Source organism: Nannospalax galili, unplaced genomic scaffold (genome assembly GCF_000622305.1).
Source record: "Nannospalax galili isolate Female #2095 unplaced genomic scaffold, S.galili_v1.0 scaffold346, whole genome shotgun sequence".
Lineage (NCBI taxonomy): Eukaryota > Metazoa > Chordata > Mammalia > Rodentia > Spalacidae > Nannospalax > Nannospalax galili.
Window position 1 is genome coordinate 2,824,208 of NW_008357637.1, and position 14,714 is coordinate 2,838,921.

The 14,714-nt window shown below is 41.6% G+C and overlaps 1 protein-coding gene across 6 annotated transcripts in view; it reads left to right on the forward strand.

Moving 5' to 3' along the window:
* Positions 1–14,714, forward strand: part of Rapgef4 (Rap guanine nucleotide exchange factor 4) — a 362,806-nt gene that overhangs the window by 284,771 nt on the left and 63,321 nt on the right. For all 6 annotated transcript variants that reach the window (XM_008855271.1, XM_008855272.1, XM_017794906.2 and 3 more), the window contains 6 exons: positions 10–94; positions 2,283–2,343; positions 4,313–4,389; positions 4,774–4,920; positions 7,497–7,612; positions 13,105–13,193. In XM_008855271.1, coding sequence (XP_008853493.1) covers positions 10–94; positions 2,283–2,343; positions 4,313–4,389; positions 4,774–4,920; positions 7,497–7,612; positions 13,105–13,193 — 575 coding nt within the window. The remainder of the gene's footprint in view (positions 1–9; positions 95–2,282; positions 2,344–4,312; positions 4,390–4,773; positions 4,921–7,496; positions 7,613–13,104; positions 13,194–14,714) is intronic.

Genomic DNA, 14,714 nt, shown 5'->3' on the forward strand with positions numbered 1-14,714 from the left:
TCTTTGTAGACCTGGCCAGAGGACTGTGGATGACCTAGAGATTATCTATGATGAACTCCTTCATATCAAAGCCTTATCCCATCTTTCAACCACAGTAAGTTGTCTCTTAGTCAAACTAGCCAAGTTTGAATTAGAGGTGTTGTTAGGGGAAAGGATGATTGGGAGATGAGGTAAATTCCACCTTTGAAATCATTCCACTTTCTTATGAGATGCTAATATATGGTGTGTGTGTGTGTGTGTGTGTGAGAGAGAGAGAGTGAGAGAGAGAGAGAGAGAGAGAGAGAGAATGAAGGATTGGAACATGTGTTTCTAAAATCTGAATTTTAGAAGCTGTAGACAAGAGAGCCAGGCCTAGGGAGGGGCTCTGAATATCTTCTTGATATGTGGAACTAGAAGGAATAAGAAGAGGATCTAGGGTGGGGCACCGTGGTTCACACTTTTAATCCTAGCCCTCAAAAGGCAGAGGCAGGAAGAGATCTGTGAGATCAAGGCCAGCCTGGTCTATATAGTGAGTTCCAGGCCAGCTGAGGCTACAGGGAGACCCTGCCTCAAAAGAACAAAAAAATGAAAAAAAAGAAGAGGACTCTAGATCTTTGTCCTGTTCCATAGACTGCCCTACTAAGAAAAGAAGCAGAGCCAGGCGTGGTGGTGCATGCCTTTAATCCCAACACTTGGGAAGCAGAGGCAGAGGCAGGCAGATCTCTATGAGTTCAAGGCCAGCCTGGTCTACATAGTGAGTTCCAGGACAGTTGGAGCTACAGGGAGACCCTGTCTCAAAAAGACCAAAAAAAAAAAAAAAAAAAAGAAAGAAAGAAAGAAAGAAAAGAAGGAAAAGAAGCAGATGGTTCAAGAGAACATTGGTTAAGATAGGTCTGGGCACAGCATTCCTACCCACTAATCAGACCTGGCCAGGAGATGGAAATGCTGTCTCTGATAGGGATAGAAACACCTGCGTAGGAATATAAGTTCAAGAGGAAGAAGGGGAAGGTAGCTTCAGCTGTCACAGTCTCTATCTACGGCTCCTAAGCAGAATCAGCTTGGCTCACTTACCTTTTGCTCCAAGCTGAATGAAGGTGCTGTCAGGTTCTCTTCTAGTGCCAGTATCTGCTGGTCTCTGATGATGGGAGCTGAGCTGCAGGTTTCTGCTGAGAGCTGGAAAGCATTTGCCTCAGCTCCAAGCAGAAGGACTCCAAGCCCTCTCTGTCCCCTCATTAGTCAGGTCTGCTTTTGGGCTCCTCTTACTGCCTAGGGATTCAAAATGTACTCATTTGCATGGAATGTTCAAGGGCTCATCCATCCCTTCCTACCCATCCAGTACCCCCCCCCCCATGGTAGGGTAGATTCGGTGCCTGGGAGTCTTGCTTGGAGAGCCTTGCAGACCACTGAGGTTCTCTGGGTCTCAGCCATGGAAGACCTCTTCGTCCTAGCTTGTGTTTTAAGTTCCCAGCATGTATTTGCTCTGACTTCCCCAATCTCGGTGGAATTAAAAGAATTGTGGGTTGTCTGTTCTACCTCAAATCCCAAGTACCTGGCACCTTGGAAAATCCTCAGGTTAATTTCTTCTGTAAGGAGTTAAAGCTGATGTTTTAGAACATAATTTGATATTTTTAAAGAGACTGGAATTTTAACTCTCTAGGAATATTAAGACTTTCAGCTGTCTTGAAATGTAAGTCTGCCCATTTAGTTATACAACTTGAAGACATTGAATTTCCCAGGGGATTTGCAATGATGCAGTATGTATGATGTTGGTAAAGACCACTAATAGCAAGAGTCAGATGCCTTACCTTTGTACTCAAGGCAAAAGATAGGCAAACAATCTAGCAGGTCAGCCCCATGTTTAAACAGCCTCAGGCCTGTGAGATGGTTCAGCAGGTAAAGGTACTTGCTGCCAAACCTGATCCCAGGAACACACATGGTAGAAGGAGGGAACTGACTCTTACAAGTTGTCTTCTGACCTCTACACATGCCCTGTAGAATGTGAGCACCCCTCCCCATCGAATAGATGGTTGGTTGATGGATGGATGGATGGATGGATGGATGGATCAATAAATGTTAAACAGTTTCTGAGGAGGCTGCCTGGTATGAATTTGCTATCAACTGTTCTATAAAAAAGCTTTCGTACAGATTTTGAAAGCCCAGAAGCAAATCTAGTGAAACTGGTCCTGGATAGTGGGAGTTTGTATAAACAAGGGAGACAAGCCCAGGGACCACAGGTAACAGTACCCACATTAAACACAAATCCTTACCCCATACCTGGCCTTTCTACTTTCTTTTCTTTCTAGGTAAAACGGGAGTTAGCAGGTGTTCTCATTTTTGAGTCTCATGCCAAAGGAGGAACTGTGTGTAAGTGAGCTCTGAGGAAGCACTATGCCTGCCTGGGCACACCTTCCACTGTGCATGGTACAAGGGCAACGCTCTTCCTGCTGACCCCACTCTGCCCTGGCAGGATGTCACTTGGCACTTGTGCTTCTCTGGACCTGTGATTATTCCAGATCATGTCAATTAATTTGAAGTATGGTGGCTTTCCAGCTCCACACGTGCAGCACTTGCTAGCCTGAGGCCTACTGGTCTCTACCCTCTCGCTTGAGGCAGCATCTAAAGTGGGTGGGATGAAGAATTTGCTTGGTCCGGGTCTTGGGTGGCAGCTTCCATGGCAACTTCACTTCAGTTTATAGATTTAGAAGGTCTAATCTGGGGCTGAGGATATAGCTCAGTTGGTAGAATGCTTGCCTAGCATTCATGAAACACTCCCGGGGTTCAATCCCCTGAACTACTGAAACTGGGGTTGGTAGATCATGCCTATAATCCCCGCACTCAGAAGGTGGAAGTAGGACGGTCAGAAGTTCAAGGTTATCCTTGGCTACATAGCAAGTGTGAGGGTATCCTGGGCTATATAATACCTACTCTCAAAATTTTTAATGTAATTTTTTAAAAAGAATTCATTTGGATCTTGAAATTGATGGTTATGGTGGTGTTTAAAACATCATGTTTGTTGTTCCTTCCTCACCTTGCACTGTGGGCTCTGAGGCCGAGGGCATTTTATCGCCTCAGATATTTACGCAGTGTTAATCATATGTTGCATCTCGATAGAATTCGGGTTGCCCTTCAGTTCTGTGGTCCTGTTTGAAAGCAAGAAATTTGATATTAATAGATGTGAGCAGTATTGCTGAAGTTGGCATTTCCCACTATTCCTACAAAATCCTTCTCCAACAATAGAGGTTAGGGATTGAGGAAGGCTGGGCAATGCCTCCTTGTCTAACTTCTTAACAGAATCAGAAGACATCAGCATCCTGAAGGTTCTCAGAGGTTCTGCGTCAGAGAGAAACCGATCGCCATATTTAAACTGATGCTTCCTAAACTGAGTGAAGCACAGAGCTCTTTGTTAATAGGCACCAATTAAACTTCCAAGAGACATACACGTTTTGGAAATTGTTGCTTTTTGTTAGGCTACATTGTGAAGGTTAAATGATAGGAAATATGAATAAATAGGAAAATGAATTTTAAATTATATCATGAAATGTCTCATATTCAGTCAGATTGCTATTTCTGTCACTGATTCTTACTCTAGCAAGAATGCTAGTTCTTTACATTTTAAGGTTCACTTTAATAATTTTTCTTTTTATGATTCTTGATGACCTGCAATGTCTCTTTAGTGCTTTTCATTCTAATGTACTAGTTGTTTTCACCTTATTATGAAATACTTAAATGTTTCAGAAGAAAAATAGAGAACATTAAAATATTTTAATTTTTGTCAAACACTCCCATTTGTACCACAGCTTAAATGTTTTCTAAATAATGAAATTGCACGGTTTCAGCTGCATGCCTCTTGTTCCCTTTCTCCTCTTTTCTCTCCCTCTGAGGTAATTCCTTCCCTGAATGTAGTGGTTAGCATTCTACCCAATTAAAAAAAATAGGTGTAGGTAGGTATTTATCAACAAGATAGAATGCTAGTTTACATGTTTTCAAACTTCATATTACTGGTCAGATCATTTTTAAAAACTATTTTCTATGACACAATGCTTTAGGAACTGTGGGGGAAACATGCATTCTATTAAGAAATGGATTGTCAGCAAATTGATACCCAGTAAAGACCTGTCTTTCAGGCCATAGCTAATAGTAAGTCTCTCTTCCTTTTATGTCCTATAGAAAGAACAATAACATTCCACCTGAATAAGTTAGGATTTGCCAGTAATTTTTTTTTATTTTATGTATGCGTAATTCTGGAGACTTAAAAATGATGATTTGATAAGCTGTAATTTATACTGATGTGCTTCTATTCTTGTCATAAGTCTTTTCATCTTTTTGTGTCTAGTGTTTAACCAGGGGGAAGAAGGTACCTCCTGGTACATTATTCTAAAAGGATCAGTGAATGTAGTCATTTATGGAAAGGTATGTATACATTATATATCTCTTTTTTTTCTTTTTGAAACTTTACTATATTTCATTTGCTAAGATGGCTCTAAGTAACAAGATAGGGCTACATGTAAATTTACCATGACATTGTGACTCAATGTAGAAAAGACGTGATTTCATTTTTAATTATTGGACTCAATATTTTACTTTCTGGGGCTCAATATAATGTTTGCTTTTAAGTTAGACTGCTGACCAACTATATTTACTCTGTGAAAGAAAAATTAAGCATTATAATTTAATTATATAATCCTGCTTTGGTGTCCCTAGGTACAGTCCATTTGTATACACAGTGTTTGGGGGCAGGGGTGAGAGGTACGTGGGTGTTTGGTGAATTCGATCTGAATGTCCTGCTCTCCCCAGGGTGTGGTCTGTACCCTACATGAGGGAGATGACTTTGGCAAGTTAGCTTTAGTGAATGATGCGCCACGAGCTGCCTCCATTGTCCTCCGAGAAGATAATTGCCATTTCTTAAGAGTCGACAAAGAGGATTTCAACCGGATCCTGAGGGTGAGTTGATAGCAAACTTTGGCTAAAGGATATCGACTTTCCCCCTTCTCAACTATGAAAGACTTGAGTAGAGTATTGGTCCTGCAGAATTGTGATGAATGGATGCTCTAGGAACAAAGGGCCTTTGTTACAAGACAGACATGTTCAGTGTGCTGGTGTGCATTCTGGAGACCAGCAGCAAACATCAAATGTAGGATGCTGTGTTGGACCAAATACCTCTGTACAGGCCTATACTGGTCCATGTGAACCCACGATAAATAGCAACTGCCTTGGAAAAATGTCAAAGTCTAAGAAGCTTCTCTGGGAATCCTAGGCCTCCCTTTTTGTGTCCTTTCCCACCCTATCCTCCAACACAGTGGCAGCCTCCCACTGCCCCACATCTTCCTAGCGTCCACCTCCCATTTCTTCCCAAATCTGAACTTTTCTCATATCTTCACACACCCTTGACTTAGCACGTTAGTGGAAATTAACGCCAATTGTAGTTAATCCAACAGAGCATTTTCATTCAAGGACTTTATCTCAAATTGTTTCAAGCTAAAGCTGTTTCAGACATTGACAAATAGATGAATGATTGGGCTGGTAGCAGAGCTTGGGAACTGCACCCGAGAAGAGCCTCCTATAGCTCTTGAAGATAGATATCTGTGGGAGTGTGGGATGTTGAGAGGAAATGGCCACTGCTATTTCCTCACCATGAAGTCCCTGGTCACTTGGAAGGGGTGACAGTGTCCCACCACCCCTGGCCTCTTAGGCAGCCTGTGATCCTGAATAAGCCCACTCCCTGGGTAGCTCCCTTCTGTCCCTGTCCTTCAGTGTGGACATCTCTCCTTAAACTTCCTGAAGCCCTTGCTACTGCTGGCAACATTTCTGATAACAATGTGTGGTCAAAATGCAAAGAAAGTTAAAGTTCATACCATTGAGAGGGTTGGGGTGGGGGGGGTAGCACAATTGGCAGAGTGCTTGCCCATCGTGCATAAAGCCCTGGGTTCATTCATCAGTACCATGTAAATCTGGCATGGTAGTGCACACCTATCATCTCAGTAGTCAGCAGATGGAAGCAATAGGATCAGAAGATCAAGATCATCCTCAGCAACACAGAATCTGAAGCCTACCTGGGATACATGAGACCCTGTGATGATGATGATGATGATGATGATCATCATCATCATCGTAGTAGTAATGATAGCAGAAAGTTTATACCATTGAATAATATAGGAAAAGATATCCTTGGAATTTGGTTTGATCCTTATCTGGTCTCTTTTAAAATGGAGGTCAAGCCGGACATGGTGGCGAACACCTTTAACCCCAGCACTTGGGAGACAGAGGCAGGCGGTTCTCTGTGAGTTCAAAGCCAGCCTGGTCTACATAGTGAGTTCCAGGACAGCTGGGGCTACAGGGAGACCCTGTCTCAAAAAGACCAATAAATTAAATAAATAAATAAATAAATAAATAAATAAATAAATAAATAAAATGGAGGCCAAATGTTAGGGAAAAGAATACTAAAAATTTCAAAGATATTAAAGTTTAAAGGCAAGCTTTACTAACTCTGAAGTTTACACACGTGGGGCTACACTCAGCCAAAATGTTATCTAAAAAATCAGATTTGGGGGCCTGGAGAGATGACTCTGTGGTTGAGAGTGGTCGCTGCTCTTCCAGAACAGCTGAGTTCGCTTCCCAGCACACCAGAGTTGGGTGGCTCACTCTTGTGCACAAGCACATGTAATTTAAATAAAATCATTTTTTAAAAAATCAGATGTGGGCTATTTTATCACTAACATCATCTATAAAACCATTCAAAATAACTGATATAACTTAAAAAAAAGTTGTTGCAGCTGGGGAGATGGGTCAGTTGGTAAAAGTGTTTACTGCACAAGCATGAAGATCAGAGTTCAGATCCCCAGCACCCACATAAAAAGCCAAGCACAGCATGCATATCTGTAACCCCAGTGCAGGGAGGTGGAGACAGGCGGGCCCTTGGGGCTCGCAGTCTGAGTCAGGCCCCAGGTTCAGTAAGAGACTCTGATCTGAAAAATAAGGTGGGGAGTGATTGACAAAGACACCCCATGTAGATCTACGACCTCTATACACAAACTTGCACACACAAAAACATGTACACCTCACCCTTCCCCATAATACACTCAAAGCAAAACAGAACAAAATAAAGGTGCTATTCCTAAGGAAAATCCTTAAATGTACCCAAAAGAGAAAAGAACTTTGCTGAAGCTCAGTGCAATTGTCACATGTTTTTATAAATGCCTCTGGTCACCCATCTGCCTGCTACATACCCTCGCCCAAAGATTTCTCAGAGCAGCACGACAACATTCTCCTCTGTTTTTTTTTTTTTTTTTTTTTTTTTTTTTTCCTGCTAGGAGGGTAAAAGCAGAGTTTTAAAACCACAGGCTTCAAACCTCATCTAGTCCTCCCTCTGACCGTTCCAGCCCTTGACTTTGAAAATGACTTAATTTGTAGACGCAACAATTAGCATCACAAGCACCAAATGAGTTTCTGAAGCATTTGAAATCTTTGGCATTGTCTGAGTGAACAGCAGCATCTGTATGTGGTATAATTTGTATTTGCAGGACGTTGAGGCGAATACAGTCAGACTTAAAGAACATGACCAAGATGTCTTGGTGCTGGAGAAGGTCCCAGCAGGGAACAGAGCTTCTAATCAAGGAAACTCACAGCCTCAGCAAAAGTATGTTTGCATCCAACACTGTAATTGCCAGACTATGATTAACCTTTTCACATGGTATCATCATTTCTACAATAGCATGTTCTCCCTTTTTGTGGAAGATGGCAGTGTATGTGACTTTTTTTCTCTCTCTCTATTGACTAATCACACATCTTGTGGAGTATAATGTATCCATTTCTGGCACCGCATTGAGCTTGTGCTGTGCAGAGTAACGCTGGAGAGAATATTCTCCTAGTCCAAAAGCCTATCCCTCCATCCTGTTCAACAATAATAGCTTTCAAAAAGAAGGCACTAAAAGACCAGGGCACGTAGGCATGTAGCAACTCTAGCACATGACCCCAGGTGATGAGACACTTTGGTATTTGAATGTCTTAGGGAGAATTAGTAATGAGCCTCCAGGAAATCAGGGCAAGTTGCAGGTTTTAAAGTGCTGATTAATTTTAAATCTTAGTATAAGAAAAGCAAATGAATGTTTGTTTGCTCAAGGAATGTCACCAATAAAATGTTGAAAGAGAATGCATCCCTCAGAATTTTCCTTTGTTGCCAAGTAAAGTGAGGCTCCCTTTATCAGAGCATTCACCAAAACTGATGAATTTCTATTGTTTAGACTAAAAGCCTATGACTCAGACATTTTCATCTGGATAAATCAACATATTTGTGAAGAAGACAAGAAGAAACATATTATTAAATAGACACAGTATGTTTTGCAAATTTTATTTAATCCTTGCAACAACCCCTTTTTAAAAGATGGAGAAATTTAAGCTCCCACCAGTAAGCAGGAGGGTCTCAAAGCATGCAATGGGATCCTTAGACCGAAGTTCAGCTTGACGAACTTCCATATCTCTACTCTTTCTGCCTCCCAGCTTGCAGTAGGCCATGTGTGTCTATGAGTTCTGCTTCTGCAGAATCAAGGAGTGGGACTAGAAATACTTAGAGAAGGGTGCATCTGAACATGTACACAGATTTTTCCTTATGATTATTCCATGAACAATACAGAATAACAACTATTTGTATAGCATTTATATTGTATGTAGTTTTATAAGTATTCTAGAGACAAGTTAAATATGGGAAGATTATACTATGTGGCTTTGTAAGAGGAACTTGAGCATCTGCATATTTTGGTGTCTTTGGACATCCTGGTACCAAATCCTACAGATACAGGGTAATGCCTATGTAAATACTACATCTTCAACACCAAACAATAAATATTGCAAATCAATATATTTTTTAAGAGCTGACATTAGAAAGAACTATGTGAAAATCTGTTCCTTCACTTTCAAAACTATCAATTTACCATCCAGATTTCTTGATTATATATTTATCCTTTGCTACCATATTTTTGGTACCAGGGATTGACAGGGCCCCAAACATGCTAGGCAAGCCCTCAGACATTGAGCTGTGACTCCAGCTCTGTTTTCTATATTCTAACCCTGATTTTTTAAACAGTTGTCCTTAATAGCCCACTGAGGAGGAAGAATATCCAAACTTTATTGCACAAAATTTTGAACTACCCGCAAGATCTTTGCGGGGGGTCTTTTTGAGACAGGGTCTCCCTGTAGCCTCAGCTGTCCTGGATCTCACTATGTAGACCAGGTTGGCCTCAATCTTACAGAGATCTACCTGCCTCTGCTTCTCAAAAGTTGGGATTACAGGCATGTACCAGCATGTCTGGCTTAACCCCCAAGATTTTTTTTTAGAGCCCTTAAATATAAGTAGATGGTTTTGCAGATGATTGCATTCTTTAATAATGCCTTAGATATCTTTGGAAAATTATGGTAACTGAAATGGAAATCTGGAGAATTCACCTTAAGTTTCAGACATTTGATCAAGAGCTGCCCTGGAGCCGGGTGTGGTAGCACATGCTTTTAATCCACCACTCAGGAGACAGGGGCAAAGACAGAGGCAGGTAGATCTCTGTGACATTGAGACCATCCTGATCTACATAATGAGTTTCAGGCATCTGGGAGGACAGGGAGACCCTGTCTCAAACAAAACAAAACAACAGAACAAAACAAGATGTCCTGAAGGCCTCTTCCTATACTCCTTTAATATCATGAAAGATCAAAAGTCTTTGTTTATTACAGAGTCTTCTATTCAGGGTGCCTTCCTAATTGTGAAATAAGTGAAATTATGGAGTCAGACTAAAGGCAATATAAAAAAAGGGACCGTATGTCTTGAGTTTCCATTTGTGTCCATCCAAGTCCAAATTTCTTATATAATTCAAAGATAATGCACCTTGTGCATGTTTACAGTAAACTATTTGTGAAATATCAGTGAGTAAAAATAATACACTCCATAAAACCAATTATCTAAGAATGAAAAGCCACTCTCTCAAGTAGTCATTTTCCTAGACTGACCAGAGCTGTAAGGAGAGTTCATGTAAGTGAAGTAGCTGATGTTCTCATCAACTTTGATAACATGCCAACAACCATGTCTGTGGATGGATATAAAAATCGGATTGCTGTTTTTTTAGCTCAAAGAGCATCACTGTGTTGGTGCCCATAGTATTATTTTTCTGGTTTGCTTCCCCCCGCTCCCACCGATAAATCCAGAATACATGTTAAGCTTTCAAAACTGCTTGACTCTTCCCAAGCCACTCAAAACTGAGTGAAGTATGAAAATGTTATAAGGCAGTGTCTGTCCTGATGGAGTCACTGTGTGGCACCCTCATTTTGGGGTGTCTAGTTGCTACATTTCTTTTTTCCTTAGATTGATTTTCTCAACACATACTTCCAGCTTGTTTACAGGAAGATCTGCTTTTCTGTTCCCCCTCTCCTGGCCCTTTTCTGTTTTAAATAAAGACTTGGTATTGGGGAAAGGTTTTTCTGCCCACGAGTTTAAGACAACCTACTGTCTTGTATAATGTAACCAACAGAGTTGCACTTTTGACTGGAACTGGTAAACTGACAAGAGCCACAATGTCTGGTCTCGAGTGATTTTGACCTCACATAACCAGAAGCCAAGCAGTAAGTGCCTGGCTGTGTCCAGTGTGAAATCAAGTCATAACCTTATATTTTAACCAAAACTGAAGTTCCAAGGTCAGAGAGAGTGGGGCTGGCCAGAAGCTTCCAGGCCTTCCCTCTTCAGTTCCCTGCCTTAACTCCTCAGAGTCTTCAGCGGAGCTGGAGCCTGGGTAAGGCAGACACAGAACTGGGCCACTGGAGGGAGCCCGGTACCAAAGAAAGATGCTGTGGCATGTGACTGGCCAGGCAGGCAGAACTTACATAAGACACTCTCTATTAAGGTAGCGGTCTTTACTCTATGGGATCAGACGGAGTACTCTAGCTAGGGAAAGTCCAAACTCAGAGTACTAGAGTGTAAACACAAGCTGCTATCAGAGTTAAACTTTTGACAAGGGAACAAATTTCCAATTAATCTCACAAGTTACTAGCAGCGGCTTCCCAGACACTACATGAAGCAACCCTCTGGATTCCCTCACTCAGAGTTCATGTTAAGTAATGTATTTATATTCTTATTTAAGTAAAAATTGTTTTCAAAATGGAACAAAAGAAGCTTCTTAAAGAGGAAGGCTCTTAATTACACGGAGAATTTCCTGTTCAGCATGGCTCAAGACAGCCAGACCTGGTCTTTATCCAGAGCATGTTGCTGAATGGGGTGGGGAACCACGACAAAACACTCTTGTTCTCTCCAACCTCACTTCAGTTCTGTGACCCCATCAGAGACCTCCCATTTACTATCTCTGTGACCTCCCCCTCAAAGCTTCCTTCACCATGCAGTTTCTCTACCCAGAGTAGAGGAAATATTTAACTAGCAGGTGTGAACAGGGCTTCTTCATTCCGCCTGATTGTCTGGGGCATAGGAAACACTGGGCAGATGCAGAGTGTTCTCTCCAACCCCATTTCCTGGTTAATATGGCCACAAGCTGCTTCTCTTACAACTCATCTATTGAATCACGTATTTCGGCTGTGGCTGTGTCTCAATGGCAGAGCACTTACTTGCCTAGCATGCATAAAGCCCTGGGTTCAGTCCCCAGGGACACACACACACACACACACACACACACACACACACACACACAGAGAGAGAGAGACAATCATTGTCATCGTCATCATCATTGCATTGTTTCTAGGAAGGAATATGACTGAAGGAGCTAAGCAATGTTCTCCACTCAAAGTCTTTTATAATATGCTGTCCTCTCCCTTCCTTCAAGATTCATTGCCTCCAGCCTGCCATCTGTTCTAGTTACTTCAAGAAAGAGGTTATACTTTTGGTATTAAAGTGAATTTTATTCCTACTTCTCTGTCTTCTCCTCTCTGGGCCCCAAAGCCCTGTTTCCTGTACGATTTCACTGCTTAGCTCCTTCACTTTGCTCCCCTGCATGTGCTCACAGACGTTTTAGCCGACAGCTGCCTTCTAGGCTCCTAATTCAACACAGTTGCCCCACTCACTCTCCACTTTCGTATACACAGGGTCCTATGCTAGCAGGTCTCTTCAGTCCCTCAGGCAGGAAGTAAGGCTCTCCTGACATTAGAGATGTTCCTGCTAGCTCAACACACCTCCTCCAAGGTCTCAAACAGGCCAGGAAAGCATTGGTGAGGAGCAAAGAAAGCTGGGTTCTCCCCAAGCTCAGTTCAACCTCTGCTTTCTGAACATGAAAGAACATCTTTGCATTATTGCTTTTCTTTTCTGTCATTTTGCCGAGGAAGGCCAGGTCAGGCTTTTAGCCGAGGGACACTGCATCTTCTTGTATTTTGCCTCCCTCCAGCTTTCATTTAGTATTTGTCACTATCTTGACTCTGACTTTAATCTACATTCAATTTTAAAAGTAAATACTCAACTTGTTGATTGGAGAACACCCTAGATGGATCCTCTGAAATAATGACTAATGAGGCCCCCTAAAGGTAGTTTATACTTGGCATTGAATAAGTTATATAGACCTTTCTGTTATTGATTTAGTTCATATTCATGATGCTGCGTTTGTCTGCTTATCAGTGCTTGGGGGTTTGTTTTCTCTTGTTTTATTATTAGCTGATTTCCAAAGCGCATACCAGTGTACAGTTGGGAAAGACGGAAGCATTCCAGAAATAGGCAGGGGAATCCAGTGTGGGACTGAAATTTCCCACAAGTGACCCATATATATGGGTGACCCAGTTCACTGTCCTTTTCCCACCCTGCTCTGCCCTGCCCTGCCTGCCCTGCCCTACAATTTATATGTTCCCTTTCATTCCTCCTTTGGAATAAGGCTGAAGTTCCTCAGTTTCCAGCCTGTGAGGGCTGCTCTTCTGGAAGTTACTTTAGTTCCATGTAGGGAAAAAAAGAACATTTTTAGTTAACTACTTTGTTGGTGGTTTTTCTACTGACTTCTTGTGTGCTTGGGCAAGGTCCAAGGCCTCCCTCACCACAGAGAATATATTGGTCACAAATAAGTCCATATGGTTCCCTAGGATCTCAATTTCTAAAAATATGCAGAAGTAATTTGATTTTCTTAATGATTCTCACTTTTGAAAAACTAATGGTATTTATTTCTTGTCCAGGTATACTGTGATGTCAGGAACACCTGAAAAAATTTTAGAGCATTTTCTAGAAACTATACGCCTTGAGCCATCTTTAAATGAAGCGACAGGTATGCACACAGAATAGTTTTGAGTGTCCACTAAATCCATGCATAGAATTGTGAAAAAAAAATCCCGATTTATTCTCAGTCTGTGCTGCCAAAGGAATTGTAGAGGTGGGTCATGTGCGTTTGTATTTAAAAGTGTCCCTGGGTGGTGCAGACAGAGAATGATTCTTCTGAGTACTCTGACCCTTTCCAAATGTGGATGTCCCCTGAAGTGATTCAGTTTCATTCAGGTACGTTAGAGTTACCTTTCATAGGCTTCACTTACACTGCCATTCAGTCCCACCTCACAAAGGTATCCAATAGATTATAATTTAAACCCAGCCTCTTTCCATGGAGCATTTGAAGCTGCCCACATTGAGGATGAATGATCCTTTCTGTAGTTGTAGAATCTTTCCCAGATTATAACTAGATACCATCTATGGTTGGTTTGCTGCAGCTACCCTAACAAAGAGCTCAGACAATAGCATCAGATTATCCTACAGTTCTGGAGATGCAAGTCCAAGATGGCAGTGATAGTAGGTTATTTCCTTCTGAGGGTTGTGATGGAGTCTGTTCCATGCCTCTCTCTTGGCTTCTGGTGTTTCTTGGCAACATTTGGTGTTCCTTCATATATGGATATCTGCTTTCATGTTGGCCAGGCATTCACCTTGTGAGTATTCACATGGTCACCCCTCTATCCGTATCTGTCTCTGTATTTAGTGTCTCATTTTTATAAGGACAGCAGACATGTTTGGTTAGAGCCCAGATTAGCAGCCTCACCTTAACTTGATTATGTCTGCAAAGACTCCATTTCCAAGTAGGGTCAAATTTAGAGGTACTAGGTATTAGTACTATGACATATCTTTGAGGGATAATAAAATTCAACATGGAAATTCCCTTACAGTAAACAAGTTTTTCTATCTAAGGCATAGAATTGAGGATAAAAAAGGAATCTCCCAAGTGAGCTAAGTATCCCAAGTTACAGCAGTTCCATCTTGTGACTAAAATTGAAGGAATGACCCACAGCCAACTTCTTCTTTGCAATGCTGGGAGTTGAAGCCAGGGCTTATGTAGGCTAGGGAAGTGCCATACCACACAATTACACCTCCAGTCCTGACATTGAAAGTAAAAGAAAAATCCTATGTTACTATCCTGTGTCTTAGAATAGTGCCGTGGACATTTTTCACTAAAGGAAATTCAGAGGTTTAGCTTAAAGCTTAGTGGTAGTTCAAAATCCTTTTAACAACTGATCTTGGCAATATATTCAATGAAGATACTATTAACATATGCTTCTTAGAAGTATTTTACAACTGACTTCTTATTTGATCATCCAGTGTCTTCTTTTATAAATCGATTCCTTGAGTTCTTTAAAGCAGCAAATGAAGTGGAGTGGTTGATATAAAAGTGAGGACCCCGGGTCCTGCCTGTCATTTTCAGCTCATCATTATTTCAGGCAGGTGTTAAGTGGGATGCTTTGTGTTAGGCAGTGTGGAAAAGAGATCACCGGCTCTCCCTCAGGAAGCTTAGAATCTTCTAGAAGGCATG